The sequence below is a fragment of the Battus philenor genome, unplaced genomic scaffold (assembly GCF_028537555.1).
Source record: "Battus philenor isolate CCGP_79_NKW_IND1 unplaced genomic scaffold, ilBatPhil1.0.hap1 SCAF_1, whole genome shotgun sequence".
NCBI classification, from domain to species: Eukaryota; Metazoa; Arthropoda; class Insecta; order Lepidoptera; family Papilionidae; genus Battus; species Battus philenor.
The window spans coordinates 13129067-13152105 of NW_027181661.1; the positions used below are offsets into that span (position 1 = coordinate 13129067).

The window sequence follows — 23039 nt, forward strand, 5'->3', positions numbered from 1 at the left end:
AAAAGCCTGAAGGAGATTTTAATTTAAGTCAGACACGCGTGAGACCCTCATGTTAAAAAGAAAAAGCTTACGTTTACGACTAAATTAAAACTCTTAACAAATTATATGCATAGGCAAAAGACTTGTCAATTGTGACGTGAAACTTTTCGTTCATATTGTAGTAATGTATTATTTATTAACTAACAAACCCGTTAACAGGATGTTACTTCAATAAACCGCTGTCAAATTTAGGTATCCCGTGCAGGCGCAGACAAGGACTTATATTCCTGTAAACGTTCAATGTATTTCGGGAATTTCATTTATATTAAGCCACAATCACTACATTTGGGTTGAAATAACAATGTGAGGTTTTAACGTAACATTATTATTAATCCATTAATCCCTCATTTTCATATTAATTACATTAAGAGAAATTAATATGAAAATGAGGAATTAATTATTGTATTTACAACCTTAATATATGTTATAAAGCCTTAAAATCCAGAGCTGGTATACGGACCCCGTCCCGGTGACATTGTCACAGGAAGTCGCTGGATCCGGGCAGCGCAAGGCCAGTTATCGCGGCGATCTTTGGGGGAGGCAGTGGGCATCTATCTGCTGACATGATGATGATGATGAATATTCAAAACAATATACCATTAATGTCAAAATAACAATTAAGAGTTTTTACCAAGATTCCAATAATCGTAAAGCTTTTGCAAGATGATTTGAAATTTCATTTTGTGATGACATACGGATCTAAGACGTGGTCACTTACCACGGGCTACATAAGAAGGCTCAAGTTCACCCAGAGAGCAATGAAGTGGGCTATGATGGCATGCTCGGAGTTTCGGTGCGAGATCGAATCAGAAGTGATGAGATCCGCGAAAGAACATAGATCACCGACGTAGCTCGAAGAATTTCTCGTCTGTAGTGGCGGGGCGCATCTCTCGTAGAACCGATGACCGTTGGAGCCTAGAGGTTCTCGAGTGGCGACCACGAGCCGGTAAACACGGCGTGGGTCCGCACTAGGTGGAGCAACGACATTGTTAAGATCGCGGGAATTTACTGGAGGTTGCTGAATGCGGGCAGCCAAGACTGGTCATCGTGGCGTACTTTGGGGAAGGCATTTGACTTGCAGAGGGCGTCCATCGGCTAAAAAAAAGTAGAAGAAGGATATAATTTTATTTGAAATAAATGAAGTAAAAACTTAACATATATGTTGCGATATTTATATTATTATCTTATCTTTCTTATAATGAATTATCAAAAAAATTTTACCCTAATATTTGAGTTATTGTCAAATACAGTACCAATGTAATTCATAAGGCGGACCATAAGTATTACGTATATTAATGCAGCAGAATAAATGAGTACATCCTTCACTATATAACGTACAAACTCAAAATGAGTTTGTTAATCAAAAACAGTTCTTGGAGTTATATTATAACTGAATCCGTTCCTAGTTGTTTCCCACAGGAAACTCGCAATTACTTTGCAGTATTTGATATTAACTTACTGGCATAAATGCGCAAACATGACACAGTTCTCTATATTTTATAAGGTGAGTTCCGGAATTAAAATGATACGTTAGAAAACGATGTTTTCACAAAAAATTTTAATATGTCTGTAACACAAAAAAGAATTTGTTTTTTTAATATAAATTAAAGTATAAATTCAAGTTATTGATTACATCGAGACAGAATTTAAATTAACTCGGAAGAATGCACTTAAAATAACTACGAGAATTAATTTAATTTAAAAAAGTACATGTTTATAATTATGAAAAAAGTAATTGAAAAAAAAAAAACAAATTTGCGTTGAAATATGGGCGGTTTTTATAGATAACAATTGATTTCACTCTTAACGTTAAATTATTTATTGAAGTTTTCAAAATGAATATTGCGCAGCAAAATATTAAAATCGATTTAACGGGTAGTGTAATAAAGAACCAGACGCCATGCAGGAGGTAATTGGCGATGGGATGTGTTGGGAAATAAGTTTTCGATTACTCTTCGTGAGCGCAGTGCCTTTTGAATAGTGAATCGAGAAGAGATTTTCCACGAACACGGCGAGTTATCCGGAACCTAATCCAACATGCAGATGATATTGGTCGCCGGAGGGTGAGTTTTTAAATTGGTAGTTTACTTAGAACAAGATAATATTGATTACCTCCAATAATTGGACAAATTATTATAGTTAGTTTTTTGTATTAATATTTATCGATGTTCAAGTATTATACTTAAAAGGAATATTTAATGTGTATGTTAAAAATATGTCTCTCGAAAACAATAAACCATGTGTTTGCGAAAGTGGGCGAAAAATTAATACGAACGTCGTAGTAAAAGATGGATAAATGTGAACTAAAGATTACGAAAGTAAATTAATAATACGTTGAGAAATTTAAAAATAACGCTAAGGACTATTGTAACAAATCTTATATAAAAATTTACTTATATTTACGGAGATTTACTTAAATATTTATGGAATAGATTTTTCACGACGTACATGCACGCTTCTAGGTTAAATTTCATTGAAGCAACAAGCACGATTTGGCAACAAAGGTACCATGATCCAGATGTTACTAACTTTAACTTATATCGTACGTAGAAGTAAGTATCTCACATGATGTTTTCAAGAATTATTTTGCTTGTAAATCTTTAATTTACATCAAATTTCAGCCACTGAGAGTTCATGGTAGTAATATGTAACTGCCACAATGACGAATCACACGTGTATTGTTTAAGTAGAACACTCTAATATTTTATTGAATTTGTTACTTTCTTCAACTAAAAAGAAACTGATCTAAAGTTTTTTTTTCTTGATGGTATTCAACTAATTGATAAACCCATTCTGAAATTTTAATAATAATAATGAAAAAGCCTATGCACTTAACACAACTATTTTTTTTTCGTAACAACATAAATAATGAACGAGAGTACTGACCCTATTCCATTGTCTGGACCCATAAAGCGCCTTGCCAAATGTCTTTGCTAAAGTTATTGTATAAGCCTTCAAAATGAACTGGAGCTAAGCCGAGGTTACGTTCACACATTTGTTTTCAAAAGCAAAATATGAAATCGTACAACCATGTTAACTTATTTTAGATGTTCATCGAAAGTTGATTGTCTGATCATTCAACAGTTCAATGTTTTTATTTTTTTATTTTGTTTTATGCTATTTATGAATTGCGAAAAATTATTTTCTACATTATTAATCTTAGACAATGTAATATGTCAATAATTAATAAAATAATTCGGTAACGTGGAGTAGCTGGATGCGGGCAGTGCAAGACCATTCATCGTGGCGATCTTTGCGGGTTGCCTATGCTTTGTAGTGGACTGACATGATGGGGATGATGATAACAACTTACTTCTTTATCTAAGGATCGAGAGTAAGGACTCTCTATATCTACTAACTTAAAAGTAAGTAGGTAGTAGGCAAAGGCCTAACATCGTCTCGCGGCATCAGTCCCTGCGTCGGCGTCGCTGTTATAGTCGGAATCGGTAGAGATTATGGCATCGACTGTATCTCAGGCGTCGGCGTCCACCATATCTCAGGCGTCGGCGTCCTCGACGACGTTGGTTTTGTCCTCGGCGTCGGCGTAAGTTTCAACGTCGTCGTCGGCGTTGGAGTCGGCGTAGGGAATAGCGTGTAGCATGTAATGAAATTCAATGAAAATATTATTAGATTTGCCATATCACACTAACTAGTTTATCATTTATTTTAAAGAATGAAATTATTTTTTTTGCGGAGTGCGACGTAATTCAGAATGAATGATTACGATGTGCAAATACTAGGAGGGCACGAATATTAGGTGTTACTGAATGTTCCTTTGTAAGCATGTCTGTTTGACATTTTAACTTGAGCATTCCCGCTATGGTAAAAACGTAAAAACTTCTTTGAGTACACAAATATTAGAAATAAAATAATTTTATTGTAAAGTTACTAAATAATCATTATTTGTAAATTTTATCCATGAGTGGTTTCGTATATTTTTCTTATAAAGTCCCCCTTTTGACTTCTGTTTCGTCGTATAAACTATGACGACTGGATTTGTGTTTTTATGGTATATTTCCGTATTTTAAAATGCAAACAACGTGAAAGTATGCCTTAAAAATGTACCTCAAATAGCATTTCACGTGTTTGTTTATTTTTCACGAAAAATCAAATGAACAAGAGAACGGCTAATATGCCAAGCACGAGCTTCTCCGATGAAAACATTGCCATATTAAAAAATTGTGATTTAAATATTTGATTATCCTTTGGCAAATGATTTTTGATAATTAAAATAGTTGTTTTAAAAAAAATCGTTAATATGTCGACCGTGTAGAACTGAAATTGAATTTTGCTGTGCTATTTACGTAGCGAGATTTATTTATTAATTATGATTATGACAACAAAAAATATAAAAATAATTTAAACAAGCAAATGTTTATTTTTGTGTATTTTCACTAAATTGAAGGGTAACGAAATAAAATATTTGACACGACATTAGACATTTTCACGAGTATTAGCACTATTCGCAACAAATCTTTTTCTACTCCGCAAGAAAAAAGGTTGCCAAATATTTAGGCATCAGTGCTTAGTTGGAATATGTCCAATAAAACTCATATATTCATTCCCTCGGGGTCAACACATTTGTTCCTTGTTTACTAAGTTAGTTTCAAGTGCGTCTAGTATTTGACATGGTCAGAATTCTAGTTTTTTTCCCTCCGAGTTCGTATAACGTTGAAAGTATTTTTTTATGTTCAACTTACAGTGAAAGTGTTTTCGCAAAACAATAATTTTTTTTATAACCAAAACAATTGTTAAGAAAAGTTTTGTGTTATGAAGCGCAGTATCAATTAACACCAATTGATGAATAGGGGACAAATTTGACTCCTTTTCTAGTTAAAAAAAAGTAATTAATACGTCTTTAATAAGTAAATATTAACTTTCCAAACATTAATATTTTTATTGGGTTATCTTAAAAAAATATCAAGATGTGTAATCTTCAGTATTGAATTTTATTTAGCGACACCTAGCGAAATACTAAAAACTCATAACGGATTGTTTCCTTTAAATATTTTATTCACAGATGGCACTGTTCACCGATAGAATCCGAAATACGACTTCAGCGTGCTAAGCTAGATGGCGTGAAATTAAAAGTTAACTAAAGCGCCATCTATTGCTTACAAAGCATAAGAATAAATGGCGCTGTTGAACGCCAAATAATATTACTGTATCCAAATTAGTTTAGCTATTCGACGCAAGATGTCCTATCTAGCATGCAATCAGTATGTATTAACGCTCACATTTTAATATTATTAAATCAAGAATTTCTGATTAATGTATTCTTATGTAATATTTATTTTGTTAGCTCTAGCATAAATTTTATGATAATAATCTTTAGTCAAAAAATTCATTAAGCAATAATTACAGAAGTTGCGTTTTGAATCACTAACAGCATTTTCGGATTTCATTTAGGTCAAAATATGCCAAACCCAGTATCCTACTGTTACGTAAAAGCATTAAAAACCACAATCAAAATGTTTGATAAATTTTACTTTACTAAATCCTGCTTTTGTGAAAATTAAGACGATTGTTTACGATTTGCTACCAAATAAGAATTTTAAAAGTTCAAATTAGTAAACGACATTTTAAAATTTTCAATATTTTTTTGTTAATTAGCCCATAAGTTTGAAACCAAAATTAAGTATTAAATATAAAGTTCTCAAACATAGCGTCGTTTAGTCGGATGTGTGTCACTTCTAGAAAGGTCCTTCCATTGTGATTTTTTATTTCCGTAATGTAACTTTTTTCGATACATCAACTGCTTCCAGTTTCATCGCAGAGAAATGTCATCGACTTTCTCCTACGAATGATCCATCGACTTTAGGATATAGTTAGGCGGTAGAAATTTACTCGCGACTGTACGAGGTTAATACAAGTTGCTGCATTTGCCATACAAAATAGTACATATAAGTACAAGTACGTGTATGGTGCAATACCGAGAGAGAAAAGGTAGAGTCTTTTGAAAACCAAATATTACCATTCGAGTTCGTAGAGAAAAGAGGCTCCAAGAAAATTGAAGAAAGAAAAACAAAGTTTTTATAAAAATCTTAGAGAGATAGTCTTCCTTAAATTTTTTCATTAACACTAGTATCAGAATGTCAGCTATAATATTTATGTTTTTAATAAGAAAATAATTGTCATTCCCATTAATAAGAGTAACGGCATTGTTTAAAAAATATTGTCATTTACACCTAATTTAAAGGGTTCCTAAATTTGTAATGTTTTCTTTATCAAAAAAAATTATTCTGATTAATAAAAGTAACGCATTGTGTACAGATTGTTACACTTATGCATTTAAGGTAAAAACATTTTCGTTTCTTCTCAACATTTTTTTATTAAAAGAACAAGTATCAATATTAAAAAATACAAAATTTTTTATTTAAAAATATCAATTAGATATGTATAGTCCTTTATTTTCAAAAATAAATAACAATGTCATCCTAATTAATAATAAACAACAGTATTGTGTATAAAATGTTACCATAATATATTTGTGTTAAAAGATTTTTCATAATTTTCTGACATTTTGTTCTAAAAAAAGTCATTCTGTAAAAAGAAAGTAACGCATTGTATGTAGATTGTTACACTTATGCATTTAAGATGAATAAATTTTCGATTCTAGTCAACATTTTCTTATACAAAAAAAATTAATGCCAGTGTTAAAAAAAATATAATTTTCTCGTGTGAAAATATTAACTGGAAAAGTATAGTCCTATATATCTAAAAATAAATAATGTCATTCCGATTAATACCAGTAACGGCATTGTCCATAGAATGTTACAAGTATTTAATATAATAGAATTAGAATTAGAAGTAATAATAATATGTTACATTTAAGGTTAACTTCTAAAAAATGTACTTCTGATTAATGAAAGTAACTTTTAATATAAATGGTTAGTTTTTCTAACAGGACCGTTTGGGAACTCACACTCGGCGTTTGTCCAAGAACATGATAAAGTCATCTCTCCACCTTGTGGGTGAACATTTTGCTCTAAGCTTGCTGGTCTGTGGCTCCAATTCAGTGCCCAAAGGTCATAGCGACCATCTGCTCTGAGAGCTATATGGCTTATCCAGGTGCCACTTTAACCTTCAATATCACAGAACACACGGAAAAATTGATTTCATGCTGGTCACTTGTCCTGGATAAAATTACAGTCCGCTATATATAGCACTAACTATCGCCGTCTCAGGCCTGCACTGCCTTTTGTGAGCGTAATTTTATAAAATTTCTTCTAGGTATTTTCAACATGGCAAAAATTGTGATCACGTTTTATGACTATAACAGATATAGTTAATTAGAAAGCATTTTTTTAATGAACGCCCCTCAATCCTATTGCGATAGGAATTTCGTAAAATTTGTTCTTAGCTTAAATCAAATCGAAGTGATTGCTCAGTGGTAATGACTGAGACTTGCGATCGATGGTTGCAGGTTCGATTCCCGTAATCTTATACAATTCACTCTTTGTGCATTAATTATATAGGATTGCCACTGCTCTTAAACAAGCTTCCAGAGGATGTACCGCAGCGTCTTCTTCGTAGCTCAATACCACATTGCGGTCGCCAGCCTGCCTGCCAAGCGTGGCCATTATGGTATATTCCCCAAACATTTTGGAAAGGCCAATGCCTTGCCGAGAGCATCTATAGGCTGAAACGAATAATGGGATTTTGGAGACATCGTAATGAGTCAGTAGTGGAAAACTCTTGTATGTATGTACATAAATAAAAGCAAAGAATAATACGATAAACTGATTGATATTTACACGTTTGTTTAGGAGTTTAATTTGCCTCCTTCATAATAAAAAAGTGTTTTTTCTTTTTAAGACAACGATAAATAGACTAGTAATAATTTTGTTTCATCGACCGACGCAAACTGTTTTAAAGTTTATTAAAGAAAAACACGACGTTTAAAAATGTTATAAAATGTTTGTGTAATGCATCCTGTGGTTGCTTGTTATCCGAATTGCAATTAATTCATTGTTTTTATTATTATATTGTATTTTAAAGTCATATTGTAAATTGAAGTAAGTAATAAAGCTTCGATCTATATTGAAATCGTTTATAAAATTTTAAGTACAACATAACTTACTTTTTAATAGAAAAGAAACCTTATGCAATAACACTTTCACAAATGTTCCCTCGGGTAATTCATTTCAATTCAAGCTGAAGCCGCGATTGTGGATTTTGTTTAAAATATTGAATCCCTCTCACTGCAGATTGTTCTCGTCTTATAAAAATTTAACTTCTACACTTTCAGGCTACTATGAGGTGTATTAAAACGTCTTGTGTACTTTGAGTGTATTGAACAGTTATGGAAGTGTTAATATAGTATCCTTTATTACATTAATAATTATTTATTAACACAAATGGCAACATCAAAAGCTATGAATTATTACAATTTATTTATTTTTTTCATTTTGATTCGCACACTCTGCACATGACAAATAGATGTGACAAAAACAAACTAAAAACAACTTTTACTGTAAGAGAGAACAATGGACAAGCGGAAAATGCAAGCCCGGATCTGTCTCGAATTGCAGAGTTTTCTCTGCGAGAGTCGATATGCTCTTTATTTTCGTTTTGGCGAGAGAGGAATGAATTTCAAACTTATAATTAAAAAAACTTATTTATTTTATTGAAATAAAGTCGTAACGGTACGACCGGCCGAACTTAACCCGGTCTATCTTCGATGTCATACATGCTTTTGTATTTAGTTGACTTGATTACAATGAGAAGTGAATGTTTTTTTTATTTTAAAGGCTTTTGCTATTTGGAGCCTCTCGTACCACCCTATATTTTGTTGGGAACGGGGTTTTGTTGAGGCAATCATTTTTTCAGTTCTCTGTTTATTTTACAGTTCTTTTCTCTTATTTCGCTCTTTAACATTTTTAATTTATCTTTATTCCTTTTATTCGTCACCTTCCAACCTATTCTCAATCACTACAGTCTAGGTCTATTTAATTGTTTTATCTTCAGTTTCTTTAATTTAGTATTTTAAAGTAAATGTTACAATTAAATATTAATTTATTAGTTTTAATAGAAGTTTATCACACTTAAATATCATTTTAGACAAAGCTCTTATCAAGAACATTTTTTGTAGGCGACCTGCTAGAGGAGCGCTTCCATGTTATAAATTTTCTTTATAATCAATCACTCTCAACTATAGCAGCTGTGCGTACGTGTAAACATTTAATAAAAACACTTCGTTTGACGTTAAGCTCTCTCTATGCCTTTAGTAATAAGGTAGGGATATAAATTTTTAAGTTCTTATAATCTATCCGACTACTAATAATCTTATATTAAAAGGGTCAAAGAGTGTATATACTCCATATGTTAGTTACATGAAGTAACGAAATGAATAATATTTATTACTGAAGAACACTTATTGTGTTAGAACACATTGTGTTAGAAACAACTATGATAATTTGAAGCGTTTGAAAACTAAATATTAAATACTTAATTTCTTTAAAAATGTAATTATCTTCAAAGCAGCTATGTTAACTAAAATATTCTGTACAAAGGTTTTAACCAAAAGAAAAAAAACATCGTCTTGGTCATGTTTATTGATTAATTGCATGAAAGTTAACAAAGTTCAACATGTAAGGCAATTAAAATAATTATAAACTCCGATCAAGAAAGAAAAAGCTTCTTTCGAAGCGATCTTATGGCTTGGTGGTCTAAAAATCCAGTGAAATAGTAGTATGTATCTTAAAAAGAGGTTTTTGGTAAGTCACTCTCTCTGCCATTCCACCTCGATTGCGCGGAATATGCAATTGCCACTTGAGAAGCGGTGAAAGTTCGGTCATTAAAGAATAAAAAAAAAAACTAAAATGTAGAGTTTTGGTACAAAAAATACTTAAAAAAATAAAAACATTGTGAAAAATCATGGATTGACATCATTGTTTAACTCTCGAACAAATACCTAATATCATAAGTCCAACGGTTCCCATCACACAATATTGCATAACTTTACTGTTTTCGCTCACACGTCCAAACTCTAGAGACAGTAAAATATATTTTGTATAATACAGAATATCTCCACGATGCAAGTTTCATTTAATATTTGCATAATGGTAACAATAGCTTTTGTTATGATTTTGTTTGATATTTTTAATTTATACTTAACGATTTTTAATCAACTGTTACTATATCATTTCTATGGATCCATGTATAATCTGTTTTCAAATAAACGTCAATTTAATAATTTAATTATCTTTATGTATTATAACACTCGACGAGCGGTGGAGACGACTTTGCGCGGGACTTTGATCTAATCAGGAATGAGAAGATCCGAAGACGAACACAAAAATAATTGATATAGTCCAAGAGATAGGCACTGGGCAAGCCGCAACGCCGTAGCCGACCGCCGACCAGATGGCGCTTGAGTCCTAAAGGTTTCGGAGTGGACTACAGACCGACAAGCATAGCGTAAGACTTCTACTCATAAGGTAGACGGATGACCTTGTTAAGATTGATTCAGGCTGCTACCAACGCATTTGCGTCTGTTGTGATTGACGTTATGCTGTTAGCCGGTTTAGACTTCGCGCAACAGGAGTTTCACGACTTAAAAAAATATTCTGGGTGATCGTATCCTAGTTACATCGAAGACATTCGCAGGAAGTGGGACTGTATCCGTGTGGTGTATAGTGTTGTGACTGTAGTGGAACCTGAGATGGCGAGAGGAATTTATATAAATTCCTCGTTCAGGGCGGCGAGAACTGACGACTCTGCAATGACCAGAAAGCGGTCCCATGGACCGAAAGCTTTGCAGAATTTGGCAATAAAGAACTCGTCGATATCTTTATTGGGCAAGTATTGCGGAAAGGCTATCAATTCCTCAGCGGGAGAAGGAACCTCGGAATGGGGCTTTCTAGATTTCGGCTGCTCGTAGTGAGCCGCCAAAGATATGGGAGCGGAAGTGGTGAGCTTGCCTCTCGAAGAGAAAGGCCTAATTCTAATGTAGGAAGCCGGAGGCGGAGGGAGGTTAGCCCGCGTTATTGAGCGTTTTAACGTGTCGATATATCTAATTACATTAAGAAAAGACAGAACTCTGCACGGTCGTACGGACGCAGTGTCACCCGTTCATAAAACATGTCTAGGAGCCAAAGCCTTACCTGCCTATGACACCTAAAAATGAACCCACGCGGGGGCGCCAGGAGGGGGAATAGTGCCTAATCACACGCTGTCCGCGGACCCCGCACCGGAGCTATGAGAAACAGCGAAGTCGCGCGACTGACGTACGGTACGCGAAAACACTGATGTCAGATGTTGCCTAAGCGAGTTTCTTGGATTTAGCTTGCTTCTTGACTGGCACGGCGGAGTAGCCATTCGGACCGAAGCGACAAAAGCAGCTTTGTTTGCGACTGGGGTCGTGTACCGAACGTGTGTGTAACCGCTGCCGGCTCTTAGTGACGACCTTCTGACGTTCTCTAACAGAAACAAATAGCTGCGTCAATTATTACGGGAGGCGGGAAGGTCCGAAGATAGTTCCGATACTCCAAACGTCGAGCGTTGGGATTCCTTACGCAGGGGTGCAGGATGTCGAATATAATTGCAAGTCAGCGGGAGGCGCGAAAGTCGTGAAACACATCCGATCGCTCTAAGCGCTAAGCTCGATGAATACGGATGTACTGCCAATATATTCTTTCGGAAGTCTATGTACGTTCACATGTACCTTCAGCAGTAAGCGTCCTTCAATTGAAGTGATGATTTTGATGATGATATTGTAAATATTGTATATAATCTTATTATTTCTTTTATTTAATTATATATATATATATATATATATATATATATATATATATATATATATATATATATATATATATATATATATATATAATTAAACACTTCATAGTATGTTGTTTAACAAAGCATATGTTTATAAATAATAAAATATCTATAAAATTTAATAATTTGAATATATTATGTTATGATGATAATTGTTAAGTTAATGTTTTCTTTCATAAGCTGATAGATTTAAATTTTTGTTTTAAAAAAAAAACATCTTTAAAGTATATTCATAATATTCGTTATTTAAAATTATGTTTTTGTTTCAGGTAAGTTACTACATGGTTTGTTTAGATAGAGATAAGTACCGACACGGTGCCTACAATCCTTTACCGAAAGCGAGTAACGACAACAACTGATAAAGTGAGTAATAGAATACATATATTATTTTTAAAGCGCTTCGTTGTCGCCAGAATGGATAAATTAAAGCATAAGACATATCTGTTTTTAAAACAATTAACCGTTCTAATATATGTAAGCTTAATTGATTACAATTGTGGACAATTTGTACTATACAGGGCGATATGCAGAGCGATTGGTCTAAAACCTGTAGAGGGGTGAACGTATACATCATTCAATCAGTAAAAAAATTTAAAACATTTACAGCTATTTACCTATGTATGTTATATTACCTTTTTTCTACTGGAATGCGACAGATCAGTAAATTCCAGCAGTACGAAGACTGCAAAGGCTTATAGTAAAAATAATAGATTTTGAAATGTAGTAATCTAAATTTTGATAAAGCTCTTTCTTGTTATATTATACCTACGCTATTTATTATTTCTGAAGCGATTGAATTTTAGATGCGGCATACCATATTAATAGGCAACAAATGAGCTATACATTCACGCCTTTAAACCTTTTACACCTATAACTAATCATATCTATTTTTTTAAAAACTTGAATAAAATTAAACTATAAGTGGATACAGATTAACTAGAATGTATACAGTTTTACAGAATTATTTTTGTTAAAAAAAGTCGTTGGTGTTGGCGAAGAATGATTAATAAAAACCGTACGAGTAAAGTATGTATTATGAATGTTAGCACAAAAGATCTTTCTCCTATTTCTTATAAATTCCTGGGAGCTTCCACTAAAGGGAACCGGCGATGGTTTACGTGAAGCAGGCGCGCTGTAAAGCGGAAGTTTGAGAATAATGAATATTCAAGCCGTCTCGGTCTTGTTATTCAAAACCTTGCAAACATCAAAAACTTAATATACAACAATTTTTTATTACACAAAGTGTATGTCAAAACATATTTTTTTGTATCGAAAAGATTTTAGACCCGATGACAAAACTTCTGAAGCTTGTAAATACATACTCGTATAATAACGTAGATGCAACAGACTAATTTCAATTTATTTAATCATTTTTAATAGAATTCATATTATTAAAAACGGTGGAAATAACATAAGGTATGTTATGATTCCAAAAATATCGGTAAATAAAATCGTTTGGTATTCAAATTAATATGCTTATTCAAAATAACTTTAGTGATATGCAGGTTATTTGGTCAAATTTTATAGGTGCTTTAAAAGGGTAAAAGTGTGATTTATTTATCAGCAAAAAGCTTTAAAGCTTTTTAAATGCGACATGCCAATAACTTGTGGTACTACGAAATCTACGAGGACAGAGATTAAATAATAATTAATATTAATATGTGGTAACATCTGTAACATGATTTTTGAAAATGCTTTTTTTACTGTATCATCATTACGTTATTTATCATTTCCGAAACCAGTGACATTTGGATTTATCTTTAAAGCTTATATACCTTTAACCTATTACTTTGCATTTACACATAAAGTTAAAATTAAAAGAGTTTATGTAACTTTTAAATTTTCAATTGCAATGCAAACTTTCGTTATATTTAATGGAAATTTGTATTATGGATTATTTTAAAACTAATTTTTGTTATTTTTTGATGTAAAATCTACATCAAAGCATTTGCCAACATAATTTCAATTTAAATCTATTGTAATCGATTTTTAAGATGAGGTCTACGATCATGTGTTACCAGTGGTAACTTTCGGCAAACAAAAATGGCCTTTCGCTAATCTCAAATAAGAAAAAAAGTAATAAGAAAAATTATACAGTTTTTATAAAATCTACACCAGTGTGTGCTTATGATGTAAACTAGCTAATAATTATAATAAAACGTTTAAAACAATAAACACATATATCAAAATATTTATCTCCATTGCAGTAGAGCACTCCGATTCTATAACCTAAGTAACCAAGTACAGTGTCATTAATTAAAGATTGATATCAACTGCCACCGACCGCAGCTCCACCGAGTCGACAATATTAAAATGCATTTACGTATCATAGTTTACTTATGTGTGCTGCTGTCAGTATGACCCGTTCGGCCAATGCATCACTTTTTATCGAGACCTCGCAGCGAGGGGATCATTTGTATGATAAATCACGCTTTGACTAATTAAAAATTTCATATTAAATATTTGATATATTCTAATTTAAGTTTAATCTTAGAGTTTCATTGCGAAATCGAATGTGTCGTATTTGCAGAAGAACTAAGGTTACCTACGTAGCTCGAGGAATTGCTAGTTTAAAGTGGCAATGGGCGGGACACATTACTCATGAAATGCCTGTCACGTTGGGGCTCAAAGGTTTTTAATAGCTTAACTCGGCGTAGACTAGGCCTCGTGGGGCGCAGTACAAGACCGGTCATCGGCGCAATCTTTCGGGAAAGCCTATGCTTTGAATTAGGTATCTATTAGTTAATATGATGATGGTTCAATAAAGTTAATATTAAAACACACTTGTTACTGTTGAATTCACATCTTATTCTTCCGATATTAGATTTCATCGGCTTTACCAATTATGCTAATAAAACAAGACACAAAAATAGCGATGTCCATTGTTTGATATGTAGCCCTAGACGATTGTCTACGCCGTAGATATTTAATAGAATCGGATGAAAGCGGCCTGCATCCAACGTCTTCCGACTACCTCAACGAGATCGTCTGTCCATGTAGATGGACGTTGTACGCTGCTTGCCTGTTCATGGTTTTCACTCCAGGATCTTGAGACCCCAGCGGCCGCGTGTTCTGCACGCTACGCTGCCATATACTACACATCAACTTACAAATCCTCTGGGCTGTGTGGGTCACTTTCTTTTGCAGCGCATTTTTTCATTCCTTATTCTATTTCCAAGAAAAATCCATGGCATAGCCTCATTTACACATAAAACAATTATGCATAACAAACTATGTTAATTTAGAATTTACATTCATTATAAGTTAGACGACGCTATAACTAATTAAAGTTGTATGATTGATCACAATATATCGCAAACAAATATTGGAATAATGCATGCAAATTGAATTCAATTCTATGAACATCGATATTAATTTAGCCGTCGATAAATATAAATAGACAAACCAGACTATCGATGCATTATTAGAAAATAGCTTTCTACGATACGCTTGTGGACTATATTTTATGAGTATAACTTTCCTTTAAATAGCCTTTTGTACAATCCCACTGGAACAAATTATTAGTACAATAGTCAAGTGTCCACATCGCCTAAACCAATGGAATAATAAATGAATGCTTGGTTTAAATAATCTCATATTTACTTTTAATATCGACCTTATATAACACATTTTACTTTTTTAAATTATCAATCTTTTTAAATGAAGTAATAAATAGCGTGAATAAATATAATACAATTTGATTTAGTCAACTCAAATTAAATCTAATACCTAAAAAAACTTGCTTGGTATAAGGTTGCATTTGACTACATCAGAAAAGAATGCTCTAAAAGGAGTTGGCGCACTACTATTAATGTTTTACATGATCCAATGATGCATAGACAGTCCAGGGGAATAAAATCAATCAAAAAAAATAATGATTTCTTTAAGAATAAACGAATTTTGATAATATTTCTATTACAATGGCTAGAGATATTCACTATTAAATATGTTTACTTTAATGATACAACTATGTATTGTTCTTTTATAACATTCATTCATAATCTAAATGCGTGATTTTAAAATAATAGCAAATAAAAATATAGCACTTTGGTCAAATCATGTACATCACTACATTCATTTTTCATCGACCGGGTTGAAACGTGACTCATTTTTGAATAAAATTTTGCGGTTAGCTACATCCCTATCACCCGATTTCGAATTAACGTTTATTTATGCGACAGGCTGTATCCAGCATACTTAATCTCACTTATACATAAGCCTTGATCCTCCAGTTACTGAGAAAGTTTTACTGAAATCAGCACGTGTTTTATGAGTACTAAAATCCGACATTTACGGTGTAGTAAGCTTATAGTAACAACTCACGTTTATTGAATTTAGAGGAAGTGATACATTAAATTAGTAATTCAATTCAAAGCGATGAGAATATTTTAAATCTTTTAATGGAATATATTAATATAAATTAATATAAATATTTCTTAACAATGTTCTTTCGCACGGCGTCGATAGATGGCGCTAATAGTTTCTCCACATAAATATCTAAACTAGGAATTGAGCAGTAGAATTAACAAAAAAGACTACAACGACACACCATAAAAAATTAAAATATATGCATTGCCATGTAAAAAGTTATCACTTCCAAATTTTAACATTAATATATTTTTAAAAAATTATTGTAAAAGGGTAAAATTACAGTTTATTTGACAGGAAAGGTTAAAAGCTTATTTCCTGTTAACCTGTAGAAAGAAATCACTAAAACTCTATTTTAATGTGACAGGCCAATAATTTCCGGCGTTATATAGTTTTCAGTTTAATTCATTTTAATGTAACCTTAAACCGATTTTTGTTAATACTTTTACATATTATATTATCATTACGTTATTTCAGAAACGATTGGTTATTAGATAGGGTGTACCATACTTTAATTGACAGCGAATGAGCCATAACTACAACACTTAAAGCTTAAGGGTATTAACCCACAAAAAATTATCATTTACATACACAAAGCTGAAAACTATCATTAGAGATATAGTAGGCTTAAAAAAATTTGTCGCTTGATATACTCGTAAGAGATTATAAAAAGCGAAAGAGATGTAGAAGGTGTATGTTTTATTTTCGCAGTGAAAAGATTTATTTAATTTTTTTTATTTTCTGTTAAAGACTTATTGTTTGTAAAGCGCAAAAGTTCTTCTAAGACTTCATTTTTCAATCCTTAATACGGCATAAATTTAATTACTTATGTATTTATAAGACAGGAAATTAAAATATATTTTTTTAAAAAGAAAATTACTAAATTTCATGTCCTTTATAATATTCAAACGTTAGTCCAAACCGTGCACCTATTAGAGAGATTTGGTCGTTAAGCGCTTGTCGTCAGCTGGTATCGGAGGAAATAGCTTTGAAAATCTAATCGTCACTTCCCTTACACTTCCTGACTACGAGGGCACGCAAAACGACCGTTAAGTTAGTCCTATATCGCAAAAGTACTACGTTAAACGTGTGAAAAACAACCACGTTGTCATTTTTAATTCGAAAACAGAAAAAGTACAATACTTTAAAAAAACAATTTTTATTTAGTGACCAAATTTTTTCGCTAAGTTTGCTTTACTATAAAATCATTTGATAAACAGAAGCGTTAGAGAAGCTGATCGTAATTTTTGTTTCTTAACATCATCGTTGTGTCCTTGTCTAATCTTCTTTAGAGAACAGCATCATCACACTGGATACACATCCGTATTCCGGGTATAGTTTTGTTTTGTTAAAAAAATGTCAACCAAAAAATAAGCTTTATAAAAAAATAGAAACTATTTTTTAACCTTTATTCCATTACTATATAGTACCAGTTTCACCATTTTCTGACAGGAATTTTGAAATAACCTTTTTTATTCGAAACATTTAAAAAAAAACAGGATTATTAATTCTATATTTAACAGATTGAAATGTAAATCATTTTTTTTTCATGTATAAATTGTGAGCTATATCGTTTCGTTTTGAGTTTTTAATGTTATCATATAAGATATGAACAGTAATCTGCTCTATGGGGTCTGGATGACCTTGTTATAGTCATGTATAATTATCCTCTTAAACTATACCTATTCTCTTGCAAAACATTGTTTACGACCGTGGTGGTGTTATAATTCAAACAACCACTGCCATTTACTGACTAGATTATTTCTACTCCGATTGCAATATATAATAAGTAATACAATCTGTCATCATAGCACAAATAAAGTTTTAATTATTATTAATCAAAGTTTCTGGTTTCTTTGAATTTTCTTGAAAAACTTATTTAAACGGAGGAGTGTATAGCTATGACCGATGTATTATTACGTCGAGTTAAATTATTTATATGTACTGCAAAACTCTATGACATTTTAAAAGCAACAAAAAATTATAATCATTACTTGAGCAGTAACATAACATAAAAAAAACCTTTTTAATTTCAATACAAAGGTTATCACCGATTTTATAAAAAAAATTTTAGGTCCTGGTGGCACTAATGTCATGAATTTCTGCGCCTCGTTTTCTTTAAAAATATTTATAACAAAATGATAAGTAACACAACTACCATTAGTTTTATTCACATAATTTTGAATATAAATATTGTTTCTTTGTTACGAAAATAAACAATTATAATAATTACATAGGCTAGCTAATTTCATTCATTCAAATAACAACACGTAAAAATATAAATAGTACTTAAATTATATTACACTTCCAAATCGATTGTTAGATAAGAAACAACTAATCATTACGTCGAATACGTATTATCGCACTTTCGAACATTATAATTCTATATGGGACATATTCCGTAGTCCTTACATAAGAGGACAATGAACGACCTTTAATTAATGGTGGTCACCACGATCGATATTACAATATAGGCGCGTGGTCACCAATCGATTAGGTGCCTGAGTAGAGCGGTGGCGCATTTTTAAAACTTTTTATTTGTCCACATCTTTTAATAACTAACTGTACAAATGGAAATAATTACAACTAAAAATAACGGAGTTGTACTCACGATGGTGCCGCTAATAATTATACTCTTTTTAATATTATATACAAATAATTATTAAACAGAAAAGTTGCTTATCTTAAATGGCAACTGTTTGAATTAAAACATACAACATCTATTGAATTGTGTATTAGTTACGAAAGATATCTTAAAGTTTTCTTACTGTTTCTTGTATTTATTCATCAACATATAACTCAAATTACAATATTAAATATAATATTAAAAATAAAAACTTTAGATGATACAAAAACTTGATGAATATAAATATTCATAATACTTGCGTTAATGAAAGTAACACTCGAGTGAATATCATCAGAACATCTGCAGTGAGCTCGTTGGAAAATTAAAAATTTGGTCGACAACTTTTTAACCTCATTACGTTTTGCTTCTAGCAGGTATTCAGCTCGGACATGAATAGAAATTCCCTACTTGTTGTCTATTTAATGCTTATTAGGGGCATACTACATTAAGTATAGCTAAGCGACTACTTTTATAAAAATTATTTTTATAAATTTAACTGAAATCTAGTTTGTAATTATTACCTCCTTATATTTACCTCCAACTTTGAGTTGGATTGATATATTCACATAATTGTTTTTGAAATGAGATAACGAGGCGGTAGAGGCATCTATCAAATGGTAAGAAACAAGGGCAGAGGGCATCTGCCCTCGTTAAAATGTGAAATGCGTTTGTGTGCAACTAGGCTAAATAATCATGAAGTGAAATTTTATTAGTCCAGTAATTTCTCTAAATGTGGAATGCATTCGGAGACTTAGTAGCTTAACGTCAAGTATTGGTGTAGTAAAAAGAAGCCTTAAGTTATACTTAAAATTAACGATAGCTCTGTCTAGATACCTATACAGTACTAGAGATTTCTCTAACTAGTTTACGCACTAGTTTTAGCATTGTACGTAATAACGGATACTTTAAATCCGCCTCTGTTTTCATTGACCGTACCGCGGGGAATGGTGCCAGCGTATTCAATTTACAATATGTGTAAGCTAGCCACAGAGCATGCGACCAGCAGAGGCAGCTTAAAGTATATGATACAGGTGATTACGCCCGCGGTTTGTTGGCCGCAAAGTTTGTGCAGAAACTTAAACCCTCGTGGGTTTGCAATTAAATGAGTTGTATATTCCTGTTTACCCACATAAACTTGGCGTAAATGTATACCCTATTGCAGCGAATTAACCGCGTGTGTGGCTACAGTAAAATATATCAATATATTGTCAATGTAATTTTTTTCTATTACAATGAATCAAAACTTAATATTTGTATCTATTATTGTCTTAAAAATTACGATATTCTTAAATTTTACAAGGCTTTATTTCAAGTTTTTTTTTAATTAAAAAAACTTCTAGGTACCTATAATTATAAATATTACTCTAATGATGCATTAGTCTGACAATTTTTTTACTAGACGATCGTAGCTATTACTTTGTAAACTAAGAAACGACTTACCGCATTGTTTCGTTTCTTCCATACATTTGCTGCGATATACTACAAGTCATTTGATTCTTCATGATCGCTATTGAAGTAGAACTCTTTGTATTTTATTGATTATTTTTCAAATTTTCTACTTAATATATACAACAAAAATCATGTATGTAGTTATAATGATGATTACAAATATGTTTTAGAACTTTTAATAGAATTTTTTGCACTCTTTTATCTTTTTAATTGCCTTTACGAGGCAAAAATTTGGCAGCGGTCACTGACTATGAGTTTTAGATATAATTGCACTACATACCTCTATAAGAATATAAGCACCGCGATTTTTAAAAATAGCAGATTCCTTGATCCTATCGCTATGCTATGACATGGAAAAATATTACTACAAAAATTATTTCGAATGCATTGACATGCAGAATCTTTTCCATTTCAGACATTTATATACAATATGTTCTTTTTCTTACATTAGTTTTCCATTTTATTATTCTTCTCAGCCGTGATCTAAATTGTGGGCATTACCTTTTGCATCCGGAATATATCGTTGAATTTCAATGCAATCTTTCCATAAACGACATGTAAAAGCGACTCTATATCTCAGATACGTTAAAAATCGTGCGGTGTGATCGATCACAGAAAATAGCATACGTGAGCTGGTTATGAATATTTTTATTTTCACTACTACGTACGTTCCATTAGCATTTTAGAAGACATATTCATTATCTTATTTTAAGATTTCCTTTATTTTGTTCTGGATATCTCTATATATCTACTACTATTGTTTCTGATGATAGTCGATGTTAGCGGGAAGGACTTTTACAGTTTCATGGGAGTTAAGTTCCACTGAGCTAAATTTTACTGGGCTAACCTACGTGTGCTAAAACAATTTAATATTAAAATTACAAGCTAGAAGGGAAGGGCGAATGATTTGTATTAACTGCTTATTATTATATTTTTCTTTATACAAAGCGAAAACTAATATCTTAAAGACATTATGTAAAGACTTAAAAACATCTTGGAGATACCTACGGAGGTCTTTGTTGCAGGACGGCATGCAAGCCATCGTGTACACCGTGTCTGAAAGTTGCTTTCTATCCCAATATTGGTTAAGGTTTTGTTGTGGAGAACACGGAGCGAAAAGCCCCGAGTAGGATTTTCACTCACTAGCTGGCCAGGCAACCTCGTTAAGGGGATTAATTACAAAAATTGTAAGTTTCCTGTCCCCGAACGAAATAGTTGTGAACGAAAGGCCCCAAGAATGGGGGTCATTAAAGTGGAAAAAAAACCTTGTTATAGTGATCGGAAGAAGTAGGATGCATCACCGCTTCCTACCGGTTTTGTATAGACAATCTCTGTAAGAGACCTATGTGTAACTGTGGACCTTCTGCGGCAGAAAAGATGGTGACGTTTACAGCGTGCCGAAGGTCTAAGAAATCTTAGTTAAATCTTGTAATAACTTCTTTTAAATACCAAAAATAATATTGTAAATCCCTTCTAAAATCGAATCTTTTGTTTAAGTGGAAAAATTTTTAAAACCAGCATCAAACTTTAAAAAATCCAAAATTATACTAATAACACCTTTATTATTAAATTCAATATAAATATAGTACTTTTAACTGAAAAAACAAAACTAAACCTGGCCTCGCCAGGTTTACTACCTGACTAATCTTTTTAATCACTTTATTAAAAACACTGAAAATTAGGTTTATAAATGAGAAAAAAATATAAGCTAATTAAAGAAAATATTAAATCCATCGTTTTAAAAGTAGATCAGTGGGTAAACCATCATACGTAATTAGATTAAATGTCGCACACAATTGGAGCAGTACTAAAATGTCATAATATTCTCCTCGGAATAATGCCGTGGCTCTCGGTTGTGACGGCACGATTCACGTATTAACGGGGGTAAAAAATATTAATTTATTTGTATTGCGGGCTAGTATATGTAAGGAATATAAATAGAATTTTTCAAATCAATGTATTTAGTCCTTGGTTTAAATGCACGAAAAATAATAGCAATGAAAATTATAAAAGCTTAATTTTTTTTGGAAAGACGGTATACGACGTATATTAAAAATTAATTATATTTTAATTGCATCTATATCTGTGTAATTATAGGCAACCGGATTTTATTTTTTACGTAGAGAATTTCAAATCATATATTTTATATTTTTTGTGGAGATTGGTATTGTATAAAATTACATCAATTATAATGCTTTGACAAAAATTTGACGTTCCTTAATTATACATAATTAATTTGGTACAAAATTATTTTATGATATTTTATATCTTATTTTATGACAAATAAAACTTATGATTACCGCGTATTAGATGACTTTCTAATACGGGAAATGGTTTTTACATGTAGACAATTAATAAAGACTATTATTTATTTCTTTTTAATGTATAATTGTTTGATAACATTGTATTATGCTAGCTTCTTATGAAATAGACTTAATATCTCAGCCCATAGAAGACCTGGGTACAATGCTCGAAAATCTTAATAGAGCCTCCGAATAAGCAGGCCTTATGATAAATATGAACAGGACGAAATTGATGGCTAATGTCTACCAAGTGTCTACTTAAGTAGTTGTGACGAGTTGTGGGCGGTGTTACGCTCGAAGTTGTAGATGAATATACCAAAATTGGGATAAACCGTCAAACTAAGTAAGTCCAACTTCGATAAAGAGGTCACTCGCCAAATTTAGCACGGATGGGCAGCGTTCGGAACATCTTCTCGTCCCAAATACCATAATGTTTGAAGAAGATGTTTGGTCAGTGTGCGTTGCCGGTG

At 32.2% G+C, this 23039-nt stretch overlaps 1 protein-coding gene across 1 annotated transcript in view; it reads left to right on the forward strand.

The window, feature by feature from the left end:
- Positions 1-2059: 2059 nt before the first annotated feature.
- Sh (Potassium voltage-gated channel protein Shaker) overlaps positions 2060-23039 on the forward strand; it is a 126785-nt gene continuing 105805 nt past the window's right edge. The window contains exon 1 of the mRNA XM_068762910.1: positions 2060-2102. Within this exon, the coding sequence (XP_068619011.1) occupies positions 2077-2102 (26 nt within the window). The 5' untranslated portion in view covers positions 2060-2076. The remainder of the gene's footprint in view (positions 2103-23039) is intronic.